The sequence below is a fragment of the Mixophyes fleayi genome, chromosome 5 (genome assembly GCF_038048845.1).
Source record: "Mixophyes fleayi isolate aMixFle1 chromosome 5, aMixFle1.hap1, whole genome shotgun sequence".
In the NCBI taxonomy this organism is placed as follows: domain Eukaryota; kingdom Metazoa; phylum Chordata; class Amphibia; order Anura; family Limnodynastidae; genus Mixophyes; species Mixophyes fleayi.
The window spans coordinates 205,051,537-205,071,701 of NC_134406.1; the positions used below are offsets into that span (position 1 = coordinate 205,051,537).

A 20,165-nucleotide genomic window follows, 5' to 3' on the forward strand; every position below is an offset into this window, starting at 1 on the left:
AACTGTACCAATAAGTCAGGGTGCTTAACTTGCATCCTGCATACTACAGCTCTATTGCTTATAAATATGAAAGCAATAATATCACTTTCATGCCTATTTATGACATATCACCATACTCTCCAGACTTGGCTCCAGCGTGGCTAAAACCAGACCTGACCAAATCCATTGACAGTCTTACTTGTCCTGTACTCTAGCACAATGTGATTAATTTCCCATATACATACAAAAGTGAGCATATTTTATTTGCACAGGAGTTACAGGGCTACATCATGTTCTTTTTTCAATCTGAAGATGAGCAGAGGCTTTTATATTATAGGAAAATCTAAGAATAATCCTTTCCTGCAGTGATGGGATAATCACATTTTACACATTTTCAATCTCTCATCCTCTTCTTAGGAAAGGCTGTGTTCTGTTAACTTTATTGCATACAGTAAATAATCCGCTTGCACTCCAGATACTGCTCGGTGCCAAAATGAAATTATAAATATGTCAAATGAGATCTCAAACTAAAACATATTTTACTTAATATAGTGAACCAGTTTTTTTTTTCTTGTTAAAAATCGTAACACATATATGACATTTTTGAGCTATGCTAAATGCAGATTTCCAGTCATTTATTGGTGCAACTGGATATCTTTAAGGAAAAAAGTGACCTCACCTAGATAGACACTGCACTGTGTTACAAATAGTTAACAGGGACACATGATTTGTGATAAAAAAAAAAAAAATCCCCATACGTTGACATGTATTCGACCACAGGCATGCATGCCTGGTAGACTTTCAGACATATTTGAGTGCACTGAGCACTTTATACACTTAGAAGCTGATTCGGAGTAGGACATATTCCACTTTGAGTAGTGTATCTTGAATGATACTGCCCTGTGCATGCTCAGAAAGTGGGCACACACATACGTATTACGCCGAGTACCATATACACAAATATGGCTCGTGCACACCTGCAGAACCTGTTAGAGGGCATATCTTTTACACCTGCAACTGGGCAGGTACAAATACATGGTGATGGCTTGTTACAAACCAGGTGCATATGTTGCTGATGTGGAGGCAAACGCATCCCGAGATGTGTGCCGTTCTGCATATGGGTGGAAATATGGTATTTTTCTGTGCTCTTTTATTTTAGAGAAATTTACACCCATTTTGCCAACAGCTCTGCATCAGCTCTACAGACCTTACATGCCAGACAATCCGCGTCCACCTCAAAAGCTAACAAACAAAACAACAGATTGGAATGAAACTGGGGCAGATGAATTCAAGTCCAAAAGAGGGAGAATTGTGACAAAGCCAGAAGTGATTGGTAATGTACAATATTACAACATGCATAGTTGCCAACTGTCTCTAGATTACAAGGACAGTCACAGATTTTAAAGATTGTCCCTAATTTTCAGTTCTGCTCAGCACAAAACACAGTTCCATTGTCATGTACTACTTGTCTCTATGCTCCGGCCTTTGAACGAGCAGTAAATTATCACCACAGTCAGTAAACATATTATATGGAACGTAGGGCACCATATTCCACCTCGACAATACAATGTGTGATGTACCTGCCCAGCTGCAAAGTTTCCCCACAAGTTATTTTAAGATGCTGGCAACTGTGCACATTATTTGTATTACTTTATAGATGTTTTTTCTTCTGATCATTACATTGTACTTTAGGTTGTAATTATATCTAATACCTGTATTATAATTGTATTGTTCCAAAAGACTAGACTGTCAGCTCAGAGTTATAAGACAAATTGGCAACAATTGTGTACATTTCAATTGTATGGTTATTGTTGATGCTTCCTAAAATATTGTATTGTGCCACAATAAGGTTGATTCAGATTGTATCACATTTCATTGGTTGTCCAAAGAGATATTTTAAAATCATGCATTAGCTTTTCTCCCATTGCATATCACCATAGGCTTGAGTATTTCCATCGCATTCAGGTCACTAAATTAGAATAAATGTATATACTTCTATCCAGCAGTTTCAGTCTGTATGCCACATTCTAACCAGCTTCCAATTCACATGCTTTTTTTTCTTATAAAAAGCCACTCAGATCAGGTATTATTTTTGAAATGTTACAGGAGTGGCATGGTGGCACGATGGTTAGCATTGCTGCCCTACACATGTTGGCGTCATGGGTTCCATTCCCACGGGAGTAGTACCAATTGAAGGTACTGACTACCCCGACAGAGAAGAAGACAACAGGAGGACAACAAATGCATAGTAAAGCGACCTGAAAAAAACCTACTTACCAGAATGCAGATGTCTTCATGGGACGACTCATTGTGTTGCCGACTGTGCAAAATGACGTCATCACAAACCGCGACTTGTCATAAAGCGGCGATGGACGGACCCAGCTGTCATTGATGTAAGTATTATTTTAGTGGTTAGGATTAGGGGTATTACGGTTAGAAGTTAAGGTTAGGTTTAACCATAACCTTAACTTCTAACCCTAATACCCCCTAACCTTAACTTCTAACCCTAATACCACCTAACCTTAACTTCTAACCCTAATATCCTAACACCTAAAATAATACTTACATTACATCAATGACAGCTGGGTCCGTCCATCGCCGCTTTAAGACAAGTAACAGTTTGTGATGACGGCATGTTGCACAGTCGGCAACACAGCGAGTCGTCCCATGAAGACATCTGCATCCTGGTAAGTAGTTTATTTTTCAGGTCGCTTTACTATGTATTCGATGTCCTCCTGTCGTCTTCTTCTTTGTCAGGGTAGTCAGTACTGTTAAACTGACTACCACCGATTCCAACAAGGACACTACATGTGTGAAGTTTCTATGGTCTTTCCCTGTTTGCATGGGATTCCTCCCACAGTCCAAAACAAAACAGTACTGGTCTGTGTTTGTGCAGTAGAGAATTTATAGACCAGTTTGTGACATGGCAAAAGACCTGTTGCTGTCTAATACAGGTATTTCTGCTGGCAACAGGGCGTTTTGTTGCTTTGTCCTATAGAAGAAAGGGTTCCTGAGGGCGATAACATGAGGGGCAGCCTGTTTAACAACTATCAAGGTAATAATAGATGACAAGCATTTTAAAGTCTAAGATATTTTAATGTTTTTTTAATTATGAAAAAATATCTCTAATCTATTTTTAAACATTTTGTTAATCAAGTGGAACTAAAGGCCCATATCACCACTACACACGGGTGAGCTGGCTACACAGCTTACACATGTATATATTGTCACAGAAAGGTAGATTATAGGAAAGATTAAACATTCTCTGTAAATTATTGTGTAATGTGTTGGCAGTAGATAAATAACGTTCACTACTACCAATAATAACAAGTCATGGGGATAATTTATTTGAGTGATATTTGTGACTAATTTGGGGGAATGGGTTTCAGTGATAAACACAGTAAAACCCCAATCTCAAAATGGAGCTCTCAGCAATCATGAAAGCAATGTTTTCGGCCTGTGTGTTCTAACCCTTCCCTATCCCGTCAACTGCAATCTACACGCTCCCTAGTCTGTGATCACCACTGGCCCTAACTGCAGTTATGAGTAACTCATACTTGCCAACTTTTCCTCATTTGCTTCAGGGAGATCCAGGGGGAGGTGAGCATGAGGGGGGCAGGGCTTGATGAATCGCATCATTTGGCACCGTCACCTAAACGATTGTCACAATTTTGGCCAATTACAGCAGGGGTCGGGGCTAAGATGACACAATATTTTGTCATTAAGCCCCGCTCCCCACCACTTATCTATTGTGGGGACGAGAACCAGGAGGTTGCCCTGCTCTCCCAGGAGCCCGGGAAATGCAGGAGTCTCCCGGACATTCCGGGAGAGTAGGCAACTATGCGTTAAAGAAAAGCAGCTAATGAAGAGACTAAAGAGACTTTTTTACATTTCTGTCTCCATTACTGAAGTCATGTTGTCTTACCTGTCAGTCTTTGATTAAATCTTGGTCCCCCAAAAAATGGCCACCTCCATAGGCATCAATACATGGACATAGGACACAATTTCTGAACTGTGTCATCATGTCACAGATGGCGCAGCCAACCACATCTTGTACTGGCTCAGCATCAGGGAGAATGCCAGACTCTTTAGGGAGTGAGGGAGATCACCGCTATTTCAGGGAGTCTCCCTGACATTCAGGGAGAGTTGGCAAGTATGGAGTAACTCACAGGAAAGGAAGAGCTTTCAGCTTCTTTGAGGCCTTTGTGGCTTCTTTGTATATAATACTTACCTGTCAAGTACCGATCAATGTGCGAGTAGGGAAGGGAGATGATTGTGTGCAATGAAAAATAAGTCTTTTATTTTTAAATATGATAATACATTTTTAGAGCCTGAATACACAGGATAACTATAATCTTTTTTTAATTAATGAATGTGGGGTTTGTCCAAAATGTCTAACATATATATTTAAATAGTACTAGATCTGCCAACTTGGAATTTGTTTTACAATGTAATTCCCATCTAAATATATCAATGTTTTGAATTAGAGTGGTGCAAAGCAAGCAGCTGAAATGTTTTAATTAGCAGTTCAGAATAAACAATACGCTTAGACATAAGGTACATCACTAAAATATATACCTGACACGCATATATTTGCATAAACAAATATACATTTTTCAGGATACAAGCTAATGCATAGCATGTATGACAGTCTGTTCAGTAAAGAAAAAAAAAGTACATTTTAATGTATTTGAATGGATGATTGCAGTATGTAAAAATGCAAGAACGATGTACATTACACCCAACCGTCCCTTCATATTCCCCTAAATAGACCTCATGAACCACAATATATATATTCACACGCCACAGTATAGTCTCAAATGCATCACGTAGACTCATATGGCTCAATATAGTCTCATGTTATCATATAGCCTCATATGCTTCCTTCATGGCTAAAAAGCCCCATTTGTCACCATACAACCTGATGTGCACCCAAAACCAAAGCCTACTGTACTGACCCCTGATTTCCAGGTCTTCATCATCTACATACAGCCACCACTGCTCTCCAGAAACAGACACAGTACCCGTTAGAAGCTACGCTGTAAGTGGTACCAGTAATGAGGCCTCCTAATGAACACCAAATGGCTGAAGTTGAGGACGTACTTCCATATCATTGTAAATCCAGGCACAATAGCAATAACTTACAGTGTGGCACCTGTTTTTTCTCTTTTTACTAGAATTCATAGTTTAATGCTGCATGTGGTCCAAAGGTACATATCATATGGCAGGGTTTCCCAAACCCAGTCCTCAGGGCTCCCCAACAGTGCAGGTTTTCCGGATCACATGTGACATAATTAGGACCACCTGTGGATCTGTTACAATGTGTCAGTCAGTAATGAATACACCTGTGCTCCAGCAAGGAGATATGGAAAACCTGCACTGTTAGGGAGCCCTGAGGACTGGGTTTGGGAAACCCTGTCATATGGAAAGAACTGTTATTTATCTATAGTCACCCCAATTCTGTATGATGAATTCTACACTGGACTTTGTCTACACAAGTTCACATAGACAATATTCAAATAGAATCACCAGATTGAAACATATGAAAAACAGTTAATTAAACTTTATAGAGGTAAATAAGTACAAAAAGAGTGCTTCAGTTTCTTCCCATACTCCAAAAATATACTAGTAGGCTAATTGGCTGGTATTAAATTGACCGTAGTCTCTCCTGGTCTGTCTGTCTGTCTGTATTTTAGGGAATTTATACTGTAAGCTTCATTGGGGCAGGGACTAATGTGAGTGAGTTCTCTGTACAGCGCTGCAGAATTAGTGGCGCTATATAAAGAACGGATGATGATCTGTAGAATAGGTTTCATTAATGTCTCCCATGGTATCTGTAAATATGGAGATCACTTTTTCCAAGTTGCTGATACTTATATTCCACTCATTTTTAATTATAACTTTCAATTTTTTTTTTAAAAAAAAGGCTAAATATTTTCATTATTGAGGTCAGCCATAACCTAAATATAAATGTTTCTATTTTATGCAACATTTAAATCTGCCCTTGAGGAATCATTTTCAGAAACTGAAAGGGACCGTGGTTATCTAAAGTAATATGGAGGTATATAGGAAGTATATGGGCAGCACGATGACACAGTGCCTTACAGTGCTAGGACCAGGTCCTGATCAACCAATAGGCTGATCAGGCTGCAGCCTGGGGCGCTGGACCCAAGGGGGCGCGGCTCCTCCGACATTTAATCTTTACATGCTATGCTATTTGAAGGGAGCACTGCTCTCACTGAACTACTTACCATCTATTTGGAGGAGATATAACTGAAAGGAATAGCATTGTTGCTGGCTCTTCACTACATTCCAAGCTCCTGTAAAGGAGTGAATTATGGACACTCCCCTTCACTGAAACGAGCAGAACTACTGACAGCTAACTGCACAGCAAGCCTGGCACGGAGCAAATAGCAGGTACCCCTTTCTTTACTTGTAACAGTCCTGTAACATCTAGCCCCCGATGGAGAGGTAAACACCAACAGCTATCTATCATCAAGTCACTGCACAGAGCACATAGTGAACTTTCCTCATTCTACTTGTGACAGTTATACGATACACAGGCACAGAAAAAGTGAGGACACCATCAGCTCTTTACTACATAACAAAAAAAAGATTCACAGCAAGCACTATATCAGTCACTACAATCAGGAAAGGAATTTCTGAAAGAGAGACTGCTACATGCAGTAAGTGACTTCTAAATTACCTTTACCTACACAAAATAGAGGATATGGAAAGTTCCTGAAGGAATTAACATTTATTAACTAATTTAGCATACATATTACATATTGTGTTGTCATAAAACCTCCTTTCTATGGGTTGAGACTCTGATTATGAAAATTACACAGCTTTCTGCAAACTGTATCATGTACTTATACATATAGTTTTATTTGTTTTTCATTTGTTTTATAGTAAGATTTGAACTGCTTGTTTGTTTGTCTGTTATTTATAATATTTAAAGGCTATTGTTAACATATTTCTGCTTAAGCTTTTATAACCTAATTAGCACACACTGCACCATTTCATATTATCAATTTACACAAGGAGTGCGCCTAGATTACTACTTTTTTTTTTTTACACGCTCAGTGGCTGCATGGCATTATCGGAGCCGCCCCTGATCTAAAGGGGGCGGCTCCAACTGTCACTATGCAGACAGGCAGACTGACAGCAAATCCGATGCTGTTAGCTGCCTGTCAGTGCAGCCACGGAGCTCTTAGTCAGGTCTCACGAGATTAACACATCTCACGAAACTTGAATAAGTATTCTCCGCCCCCGCACTGACAGGCAGCTAACAGCGGCTGAAGGGGGTAATGAAATGGCTGAGGGGGTATGTAAAAAACAGAGTAGTTTTGAGGAGGCATGATCTCTGAATTTGTTGGCGGTTACCTGGACGCTCTCTGTGATCTCTGCGTTCACTAAAAGGCTAAATACTACTTAGATGGCTCTGGTAGATGTTTGTATTTGATTATAGCTCTTTGACCCCAAATGTTCATATATTGCCTATATATGCCAGTGTTGTGGATAGTTTTATCTGACCATAATGGAGTGTTGTGTTTGAACTAAAGAGCCTAATCATTCAAGGTTTGTTAACATTTTGCATTATAATACAATTTTTGCATATTTTCAAAACAGGACCCTAACTTTCCAGAAGCCAGCGAGAAGACAACAAAGTTGCAAGAACAGGTAAGAGAGAAGAGCTAGAACAGTTAAGAGACAAAGGTACAATATGTACCTTTGGGGGGGGGCACTACCGATGTATTAGCCTAGGGCGGCCAGAACCCTTGGTCAGGCCCTGGTTAGGACAATAGATTTGATTTAGACCGGGGCCTATATGTGTTCAGTTTATATGTTGCTCCCGTGTTTGTGTGGGTTCCAGATTCCTCCAACAGTGAATTATTAAATATTCTCTAGCTAGCCCTGGGTAATATTGTGGCACTCTATAAACAATAATAATAATAATAATATCTAAGTGTACTGCATATGATTTATTTCTGTGATTTCAAGGGACTCCATTCTACATAAGATGACTGTGTACTTTTGCTTAGAAATCGTTGCACTGGATTTAATTGCTTATAATTGTTAGACATACCCCATTAGAACTTGAGATTGTATTGCTATATATAGTATGTCCATATCAAGCTTGAGTTCAGCTGAAAGTAAATTATTTTATGATATTATTTTGTTTGCTGTCCATATCCAACAGACTACACATCAGGTGACACTTAAGCTTTACAACTGGTTATTCTAGTGTTTATGGTATAGTATGTTGTTTCTGTTATGTTCCATCTTCTCCTTAGGTAGAGAAAGGCCACAATTAAACCACTTAAGAGATTCCTAGAGCCTGAGATGCCTGTGGCCCACTAATATTGTATACTTATTTACTTCTCTGTGACTTAAGCAGCAGTTGTGCACTTAAACCAATAGGCCTTCAGCTGAACAAACTTTGAGATAGTTTGTGGAACTGTGTACTGTGGGCAAACAAAATAAAACAATAAAAGATCAGGAAATAAATCATCAAACAAAATAGACAAGGCAGACCCCAAGATGACATATAAGAACAGTTGCTGTTTCAAGGAAGGATTTATGGCATAGCCCATTCTTGCCTACTCTTCTGGAATTTCTGGGAGGCTCTCGAATTTCAGGTAGTCCTCCCGGACTCCCGGAAGAGTAGGCAAACCTCCCGGACCCTGTAAAATGCAGAAATTCACGGCAATGAATATTGTGAATGTTTGTATTTTATGGCAGGGGAGGGGCTATAGTGATGCAATGACATCGTCACGCCCCCTCCTACCCTCTGTCACATGATCTGTACTCCGATCTCCAGGAGTACAGATTTAAAAAGTTGGCAAGTATGGCATAGCCCGTGATGACGTTGACATAAATACCATCACCAGAGCCTGCCACCCCACACATGGCAGTGCCAGCAGTGGCCTAAAACTCCCTTAGTACCCAGTATGATAGATGCATGACATGTGTGTTCCACTGAGCATTGCATTGTTTCCCTCGTACTTCAATGGAAACCAAAGAGACTTGGATTTTCTAAACAGCTTTAGAAGATTGGCTGTATGAAATTGCTGAGGGTAGAGAATTTCTGCATACTGAAGTAACCTTGAGAAAAATATGCCTTCATTTCAGTCAATTGTGCAATTTTCAGAACTACGGATTTTATGGAGAAAATTGTTCCCCACTTAAAATAAAAAGTGTTTTGTGTACAATAGAAGGTTTTATGGCCGATCCACTTACTTCTAAATATCAGTGATACGATTTAAAACATTTTTATTAATATAATGTAGAGTTAAAACATGCAGAACACTCAGAAAATCCTACAATAGATTTCACTCACATAGCACAATGGAAATCTACATCATTGAGAACATATAAATGTGCATTTCTTAGCTGTAAAATGTTATTTGTAAGCTACGTACTTCCTTGCTACAGTAGTTGCATGGAATTTTAATGATTAAAACAAAATTACTTTCTAAGATGTTACCAAATCTTACAGTGTCTCCTGTTTCTGTCAACATATACAAAACTGAAATCCATTAAATATTAACATGTAAATATAAATGTAAGGACTTTCCTTTGTCATCACTGTAACCCCAGAACTTTTCTATATTTTGTTGGATTTGTCTGTAAGCTGAAGGGCTCCAGATACGGTTTTTCTTTTGTACTGTATTAGAACAGAATGCCTGTTCTGTTTCATGCATGTCCTCTTTGCTGTGTACACTTGTAGCTACACTCACATCAACAATACTTGACAAGATTTTGTAGATCTTCCATGGCAGTAAATTGATTAACAGCCAGAGCTTTGTGAGAAGTGAACTGGTAATCACTCGCTCTCACTGATAAATCTCTTTCTCTTAATCATTATTATTTCCAACATTTTAATACATGGACCTGTTTTGTGATATGTCAGTCGTATATACCTAAATGGTGTCAATAATGACAGAGCTGTAGATAGAGTAGAGATAATATACTACAACTAAACACCATATTTTCCTAATGAGTGGGTAGTATAGCAGGACAACAGAGACTATATATAATCCAGTATAATATACTATGATACACAACAAATCTAGGGCTAGTGGTGATAGACTGTATGTCCACGTAAAACAAGAAGTGGGACAGAAGAGCTATTATTGCAGGACTATGTATACTGAGCTGTGGAACCATTAACACAATTCAATTGAAGCCACAATTGAGTCCTGGTCAGATTCAAAATTCTCCAGTCAGGGCTGGAGAAAGTGCCTGGGCTGTGACCATTTCCCAATATCTAAGGATGGGACCCCAAGCAGTTGTGCTAGTTGGATTTATGTGTGTCCTGAGCTAAGATCTCCATTAATAAACAAATGAGTACAAAATGTAAAGGTGATTCTGGATGGCCTGTAAGATGGTAAAATACTGTGCATTCCTGGGAGTCGTATAGCTTTCAGTTTACAGATTTCACATCCAGCATTGTACCCATGACATTTTATCTATACAAACAAAGCTGATGTTGTTTTTCCCCCCAATTTATGAGCACTTTCTCGAGCCGCATGAGGAAACAGCCAGGGTCCATTAAATGGAATACAAAGCACATACTGTGTTTATTAACACATAACAGATTTCTAGGTCTCTCCAACTTGAAGAGCGATCACAGAGCATTTAAGTAACTGCGCAGGGTTGTAATTATACTATTTTCTACAAAAACGGCTCTGACAATTTAATTGTGCACAGAGTATATAGCCGTATGGATTGGTAAATGCTTTTACACAAATTTTGCTGTCAAAAATAATGCTATGTTACTGTTGTTAAAATAACCTTACCTTGAGTACTTTTACAAGTCGCACAGTTAATGCACAGTACACCGCGATGTAAAAAAAACAAACCAATGCACATAATGAGCACAGGGAACAAAACTCACCTTGTGTGGCAATATAGTGATTTGGTCTGTGATAGCCCTAGAAATCAGAAGAAAATAAAATCAGTAAGATCCACTTTCCCTTCACCGTATATAACATACATTTGTAGCAGACTTTCTCCGTAGCAGTCGTCACATTAATATACAAACTAACATGAGATTGACCATTGGAGGCTAATTGAACTCTAGAATGTGAGATGTTGTGTAAGAAACTGAGCAGCAAGTGGTATAAGGTCAGTTTAACCTGAAGAAAAACATTTCTGGTGCCTGATTGTTAATCAAAGTAACACTTTGAAGGTCCAAATCCCTTCATTACAGTATTCCTGGAGATATGTGTCTGATTTAAAGAAAATAAAACTACAGGAACCAGACTTCAGTGTTTTTGTTATTGTCCATAATAAAATAATACAAATGAAAGTGGCAGTTAAACTTCAGTGAAGTTTTGGAGATTGTTGATGCTTTTACTGTGAGTCTGATTCCAAATTATAGATTGAAAATAAAAGCATCGGCACAAGTTGATAGGCCTGCAGTTGCAATAAAGTTAATCCTGGCAGGATACAGAGTTCACAGAAAGATCTGGGCTACGGTGGACTCATCTCCTGCTTCATGCTTACATTTCTCTCCATGAGATCTCAAGCAAGCGATGTGGGGACATGAGCTGAATGCTAAACGCAATGCATCCTTCAGAGACAGAAAATGGGACTAATTTCTGTACACTTTGAAGCTATTCGCCACCTGCTGTCCTAAAGATACACAGTAATTTGTAGCAAGACACATTGGCACTAATTAACATGCAGTAGTTCAATGTGCATAATAATGCACACGCACATATTAATAATTCTGAAGCAAATAAAGTAATAGGTCCCTGCCGACCATTAAAAACTGGGAGCTAGGTCTGCGAGCCAACAAACATTGCTGAGCATGACGAACTGCGTGTAACAAATAGCAAAGAATATCTACAAACTCAATATCATATTCTTGCACAAAGAAAAAAAAAAATCAAATGTAGGATGTAGTAAGTATTTAAAGCTTGGATCATGTTGAGACGTTTTGAAAGACCTGCCGCAAAATAATAGATGCCTGTGCGCACACAGCAGCGATTATACAGATGTTTACGGCAATGAGGAAAAATGACATTAATTACAGCTCCTCTTTTTGGAATCTTGGCAGAATTACCCTAAAAGTGGGTAAAACGAGAAACTTATACAACAATTAAACATAATTAAGATAACCGCAATTTAGCCTAGGGACCATGTGGATGAGAAATGTGTGTAGAATATTCTGTGTATGCTAAATGAATGCACGTGCAACCTAACAACAAGAGTGAGCTGATTTCTTTTATAAATCTGCATTGCACAGTAGAAAAGTGAGGGGGAAATGAACATCGGTGGGCTGGTATACAAATGTTTAAGTGTGTAAGTGCATGCTGGCACTTTTAGTGCCACATGTGTGCAGCATAAATGGTGCCCCCATCATGAAATAATAAGTACTACCCCCATCGTAAATACTTATTGCCCCCTTTACCAATCAAATATTACTACCTCCTTAATATAATGATATATTCCGATTGCCCCCATAATAAAATAATACATTAATATTACCCACTTAATATAATGAAAATTAAAATTTGACCTCATATGTTAATCATAAGATAGTTCACACAGAATATTTAAGCTTTAAGTGTATCAGAAGCAGGTCTTAAACAGCCCATCATTTTTCTGGTGTTTTTGTTTTTCTGGCAGTTTTGAACACTCCACCAGCGGTTTAACATTCAATATATATACTAGTTTTGAGCACTGAACCGCTGGAAATTTGTGGCGATGTGTAGCAGTTTCAAACACCTACCAATCTAGTCAATCTACCCTTAAATGTCTTTCATTTAGAAGAGGGTGAATTAGAGTTCAAAAATGTAATTCTACCACTGTCCATTTTGTCGTAGAAAAATTATTTTAACAAACATTGTCACCTTCATGGAAATAATTGGACATCTAAAATATCAAATGAAGGCGTATTGAATGGAATAAGACCTGTGGTTATTTAAAGAAGAGGTAGAGATATGATATATAATAATAAGAGAATTTATTGTGGGTCATTTATAACAGACATGTCAAACAGCAATGAGCAAAACACTAATTTGTCCTTTGTATGTAATTGTATCCGATTTTCCACTAGGTTAACATTTCTGTGAACATATAATTTTACTTTTTGATGCACAAATAAGGGATTGGGGAGTTCCATAAACCTATTTAGCAAGGGATATATTTTGCTAGGTGCATTTTATTGTAATCAAAATGGCTGCCGCTAATGCTCTCTGATGTAAACGCTTCTCATCAGCTCTTTATTCCCAACCTTTAAGATACTTTTTAAATAATATTATAGCGGAGAAAAGGGAAGGAAGGGGAGGAACAGATTACTGATCCGTGGTGCAGCACATAGGTTGCTGGTCCTGAGGGTAGGGCTAGCCACTGGGCAGCAGAGCATTGGCAAGACGTGCCCCTTAAAACTAAGTATCAACGAGGTTCATAAATATATTTTATCAATGAACGTCATTGATACTAAGAGATTCATTGAGACCCCTAAGTGGGGTCTAGCTGCAAGTAACCAATCAGAGCTTCGATGCACATGTGTAGGCCTTAGAGCATGCTCAGAAGAGCTGAGTGGGGCTGCGAGAAGATCTTACTATGTGACCCAGTGATATAGTGCTCCGCCCCTGCTATATGTTAATACAGATTAGAAGTTATTTAACCAGACTGGTGTCTAACCTCCTGATCTCTATGCTGCTCATATTACATGCGTTAGCCTAAAAAAAGAATTATAATTATTAATGCTGCTGATGTTGCTATCCGCACTTGTTCTATCTTGATAAGAGCAGTGTATTATGTAGCATAGGCATGGCTTAGTCAACTTAGAATAAATAAACAATCTTAATCAGAAAGCAGTAAAAACAGACTGTGGATGTGCACAACATTTTAAATGCTCTGCATATACAGTTAAGGCCAGGTACACACTGGAGCTTTCTCGTACAATCATCGTGCAAAACAGGCGGCATACGACCGTTCGTTCAGATGCCTGCTTAGTGTATATAATTACACAATGGTCGAACGTCAACCCAAAGTCTCAATTGTTGGTTCATTTGGTTGGTCGTACTGTTTAATAATCGCGCTCCAATCCTATTACAATCATGTAATGCATATACATTTTCAATCAATCCATGACCAACTGACGATAGTTCCTCGAGCTGCGGCTCCTTTGGGGGCGTGTATGTAAATTTCTGATGCCTGTACCTCTCCCACATCGTGCGGTGTCCGTACGTCACTCAATTGGTAATTAGGTGCTTCTAACGGTAAAGCAATAGTAGCTGTCTACTACAGTGATATATATAGCTTGTTTGCTTGTTTAATTATACATACTCATGCCATAGCGAATAGCAAAAGAGCAGTTACTTGCTGTTCTTCAACAGTATCCATAATAGTAAAATAATTTGCTGCTGTGCGGTTGCCAACAAACGTACACTGTACACAACTTTGTGTTACAGAATGAAGAAGACATGTTTCTTTCTCCTTTTAAGAGCTTTTGAGTGGTTCTTAATGAACATACTCGGTCCATTGTTTAAATTTCTTGGGGCTATTGCTACAGGGACCATATATGTTGTTACGGAATTCACATCTTTTAACAGGACAATATGAATGTGAAAAGGTGCTGCCTAGATGGTCGTCTTTCGTTAATCGTTTAAAACGTGTCCAGCGTATACGCATGAATCGCCCGGGTGATCGGATTTTCAGTTGTTAGTAATATCGTTGTAGATAACACGTCAGTTTGAAAATTCTTCAGTGTGTACCTGGCCTAAGATACTCATCCAAAAACAACACAATCAAATATGGCTCTTGACAGTCGTTAGTCAGTAAAGGTGGCAAGATCAAATGTTTTGTTTCTGCTAGTAAAATTTACATATAGTTATAAGAAAAGGTGATGATGGGCTTTCTGACAGATCCTCTTTTATACAAAGCTCAATATTGGTGCATAGTAGACTGGTTAATAAGCATTACATATTATATTTCATTGTTAATTAAGTCTTAAAGCTGCAATCCCATGAAAAAAATGTGTTTTCTTTTGTTCATTTTTTTACATAAATCTCTCATGTTTATATAAGAAGCAGTGTTCATTTTTCCTTGCTCTTTTTTCAAGTGACTATTAATAGATTACAGTTTTCTAAGAGTCATGGCAACCACAGTCACATGACATATTCTGTAGAGATGCAAGAGGCTATGGAATACCCATCTTGATAACATGCTTGTACATGCCACTATCCCTCTATCTCCTAAGTTCCTCTGCCATGTTGTACATGGAGGGAGAGCTCTGATTTATATATGGTGACCTTTTCCTGGGAAACAAGCTTGAGTGCTGTAAATGCAAATACTTTCCAGATAAAGAGATTGAGCAGACATATAACTCTCCCACACAGAGATTTTGCAAAGGGAAAACTGAGTTATAGAGGACATTCTAGTAAAATGACCAGTTAAAGTTAAATAGGTACAATGCTTGGCGTTTTAAAAAGTGAAATCCATGCTTCCCCCCTTTAAGACCCTACAATACTTAGAGTACCTTTGCTATTCTATGCTTTTTTAAAAAAAAAAAATAGACTGTGGTCAACAGCAATTTTTTATTCCCTAAACTCCAGAATACACATTTTTTTTATAAATTTAGAAGTATCCTGTTTTTAAAGTTGACCTGCCACTTACATACAGTGGAGCCCGTTTTGTGGGATGAATCAGAACACAGACTATAAATTTTCTAGGAAGCAGTGATATTACTGAGACACTGCCTGACTAATATTCATGAGGCCTGACTTATATTCATGAGGTACTGGATTCCAGTTTATAGGTGAGTTTCTCATTAGAATTGGGTCAGCCCAAAGAATGACTGCATTTATGAACCTTAATACTGTTTCCATTCTGAGCAATTTGGATTATAGAGCTCTAAGATTTGTAAGGTTCTTAGATACTTCACTACAATAAAACAAGCCAGGAAAACTGCCTTTACCAATACAAATGAAAGATGAATATAAACTATTACAGGAATCATTGTGACATACATTTAGAACCACTTGGCATGTAAGTGGCATTAATGAGTGCTGCATTTCACATAAAGTAACTGACTGCCTGAGCATATTTACACTGGGTTTTCTATTATTTTCAATTACAATTTCATATTAATTGATTTATCTACAAACTAACCATTTCTCAAACCGTTCATTCTAATGTAAAACACTCGGTTAACATGATGCAATATGAAGAAAGAAGTGGTGTTGAATAATTAAAGGGCTTACATATTTCATGAAATGGCTTGCTTGCATTAGAAGAACTGGTTAACAGCTGCACACTCCTTTGAAGGGAACTTAAAAGTGCAACGATGACAAGAGATTGCAAATCACAGCATTAGGAATTACATAGTTTTGTCACATTAATATGCAAACAGCTTTCTATTTAATTAAGAATTATGGCAAACCAGTGACAGTAGAAGGAAATAACATTTACTTTATCCATACGTTTATCAAACGGTAGCGAAGAACGTGCAAACTTTTGTTTTGTTGCAGCCAATAAAAAGAACATTGTGACTTACTGTAGTAACGATGCGTATTGCTATGACCATAACTCATTACATTAGAAAAAGATGAAGCAATGTCATGCAGTACATGGAGCATATAGACACTTGGATATATTGCACATATTGTTGCCTGCAAATTACAATCTGCATACAGATGGACTTGTTCAACTGTACCACACAACATACCGTACACTATCCATGTTTAAAAGCAATTGTACAAACTGTGGAAAAGTATTTGAGAATTAAAACACATTTCTAGAAGGTCTTCCCACCAGCTGTCATTGCAAAACCAAATTAGCTTTACAAGTAAATTAAAGCCCACACATGATCAGTCATTGTAGCTGGAATGATGTAAGTCCTCTTGGGTGGAGAGTCTTGCTGGGTACAGTAGACAGACAATTTGATGAAAACATGACACACAGAGCGACCAACTAATCTCTGGAATAAACGTATTTAAAGTAAAAAAGATATTTAATTACATATCATATTGTACATTATAAATAGCAGATTAGGAAGAATGCACAAGTGTGCAAATATCTTTACTAGGCACTTTATCAGATATGGATAAACTGTTAGATAATTTAAGTGCATTTTGTACATACGTCAATGTAGTTTCCATTGATATAATCTGAACTGGATTCATCTTCAATGCTTTGCAGTCTCACTCTGGAATGGTCATCTGCAATTGATTGAAGGGTTATAACATGAAATGAATGATGAACACATATTGTTATTTTTAGGATTGTGCTGAAATGTTATTTTGCATTGTTCAAAACCAGATAATTGCAATAGAGTTATGTAAGTGAGAGATAGATAGGGCTCTGAAAACAACCTTATGATGATACATGTTTGGTAAGTACCCTTATTGTGTGAATATGCATCTCAAGTGCTACCGAAATTTTGTACATGTGTTCCAATTATAATATACCCTTATATAATATATATATATATATATATCTATATATATATATATATATATATATATATATATATATATATATATATATATATATATATATACTATATATATATATATATATATATATATATATATATATATATATATTGTATACATACAGCACAGGTTGGAAATCCCTGATCTGTATAGTAAATAAAAATATGCACAGGACATTATTTCAGTATTGTGAGTTGCAGTATTAAACCATACTTAACATTGACACATAGTCGAGGCAGCCATATTGTGGACTGAACACAGCTACATCCACATAATTCACTCAGAAATGAAGTTCAAAAACTTGCAAAATAACAGTTTACCATGGGTAAAAGTAATTATCTTGAAATTGGTAAGTACACATTCAAAAATAAAACTGTCATTTGATGTACCACAGTTACATCACTAGTTCTTATTGAATTGATATGTTGTATTCTTAGGATCCCACAATGGTTGTTTACATTGTGTCAAGAACAGGTACAATTTCAACACATTTTGGAAACTCATGTCACAATATGTTTATTCTGAACTTTGTGTTACAGATTTTATACTAAAATATTAAGTTAAAAAAAAATGATCCACGTCAAGATATAGTAACCATTTTGGCAAATTGTTTTTCCCTCTGACACTGTTATATGGAGGAATTTCTTCAGAATGAGGGACAGTGCCTCTAATAACATCAGGACTAAATTCCACAATATACTTTTTACTCCCCTAGCATTTCATTCTCTAATATAGACTATTAGGGATATACCAGTATACTGGCTGGCTCACATTAAGTGCATAAATTATATTTACAATCTGGTTTTTTTTTCAGAGTTTTTTTTTAACTAAGATATTTTGGGAACAGCATTGTGGCTAGATCTTTATATAATTATAGTTTTGCATATGTGGGCCTATACAGAACGTCCCTCTAAAACCTGTTGAGGGACCAGATTTAACTAACAAGCAGGACTTTGATTTTCTTTAAATGCCAATTGAAATGACTAACCTATAATCTTGTATCTACAAACTTTTTTTCTAGTGAACTGAAGGAAATTTGTAGTTTTGAAATAATGACCAGCATTGCCAAGACAAATCTTTGTTTTTAAGTGTTGCAGTCTTGCAATCAGCATTAGGGTACTCATACTATTTTGCAGGTAACACAACTACCCGGTATAATCCAGACAACCTGATACTGGGAAGTTGTGTTACCTGGAAAATAGCATGAGTATGAACATTTGCGAACATCTACATCCTGTATGGGCTTCGATCTCGGGGGGACCAGCCACAGCCTGAGCTTATTTGCAGATGATGTTCTATTATTTATTTCTGACCCAGAAACCTTGCTGGATTCCCTGCATCTAATATTGAGTAATTATAGACACTCATCATATGACAAGTTAAACACCACTAAAACAAATGCGCTACCACTTAATATCCCCATGACTTGTTGGTCCAGCTGAAGTCTAGATTTAAATGTATCTGGAAAGAAAAATCAATCTCATAATTAGGGATCCATGTCACGTACATATTTTAGAAACATTTTAAGTTAACTACCCCCCACTAATTGCCCAACTCCAAAAACTATCCAGCTCCTGGATGACATATGGGGGTAAATGTATCATAGTTCGGGATGTACAAGTCGCTGGAAATCGGCGAGATGACAGCTTAAATTTAAAGCGCCACTGCCTTGTAAAGGGAAGTTTGATGCCCCCAGTGTCTGTGACAGAACCATTGGGGCATCTGGGGACTTTATCTCCCCAACTAGCAATATTTCTCTCCTTACAGTCTCCACGCTTCTCCCGGATTTTGATATCTCCAATTGGGCTCGTGCAGGTATCACCTCCCTTGCACTCCTATTTGGTTCAGGAGCCCTCTGCTCCTTTGCGCAGCCGCAGGACACATATAACATGCGTACAAAGACTTATAGAAATACCTGCAGCTGCGGCACTAGATGGAGGACCTCCTCCGCCAAAACTGCCTATTTCATGCATCTCCACCTCTCCTCCATACTAAACTAACTAAAGGTATTAACAAAGTTGGAATTACATTTTGGTACCAACACCTCTCAAGTATGACTGATATTCCTAAACACACGTCTCAATGTAAGTGGGAAATAGACCTCAATGTTTAATTCTCCCCAGCTCAATGGGAAATTATATATAGTAACTTGTCGACAATTTCTAAATGTACTAATCATGTTGAAATGTTAAACTATTGTATTGTATATGTATCTTACTCTACATTTTGTTGGTGTAACTGTGGAGCTGTAGGTGATCTAATACATGTGTTTTGGTTGTGTCCCATCATCCAGCCCCTCTGGCAAGAAGTCTTTGACCTAGCCCGTAGAGTTACCTCTGTATCCTTGACCCCCAACCCCATTTATAGCCCAACTCCATTTATACCCCCAACCAACTTCCTAAACACCATCGGTATGTTTGGGACCATATCCTAGCTGCAACTAGAGCGGCAATAGCACAATTTTGGAAGCAACCATCTCCTCCCACCCTACACAAAGTTAGCACAAAAATTCACTTTAGCTTCCAGATGGAGACATTGGATGCCTCACACTCTATGGCTCCATCCTCCCCCATTGTTAAATGGATATGGATGTCATGGCACGTATTTACAACTGACAGAGAGGGATCCAGGTTTATCTGCCCACTAGCAATATCCAGAATTCCCACGCATAATCCAGCTGACCCACCCTTAATCTCCAGTTGATCTCTTAAAATTGTGCTAACCTAT

At 37.8% G+C, this 20,165-nt stretch overlaps 1 protein-coding gene across 13 annotated transcripts in view; it reads right to left on the reverse strand.

Moving 5' to 3' along the window:
- Window positions 1-20,165, reverse strand: part of PTPRM (protein tyrosine phosphatase receptor type M) — a 609,439-nt gene that overhangs the window by 71,170 nt on the left and 518,104 nt on the right. For all 13 annotated transcript variants that reach the window (XM_075213321.1, XM_075213318.1, XM_075213315.1 and 10 more), the window contains 2 exons: window positions 17,086-17,162; window positions 10,883-10,919 (listed from right to left, as the gene is read on the reverse strand). In XM_075213321.1, coding sequence (XP_075069422.1) covers window positions 10,883-10,919; window positions 17,086-17,162 — 114 coding nt within the window. The remainder of the gene's footprint in view (window positions 1-10,882; window positions 10,920-17,085; window positions 17,163-20,165) is intronic.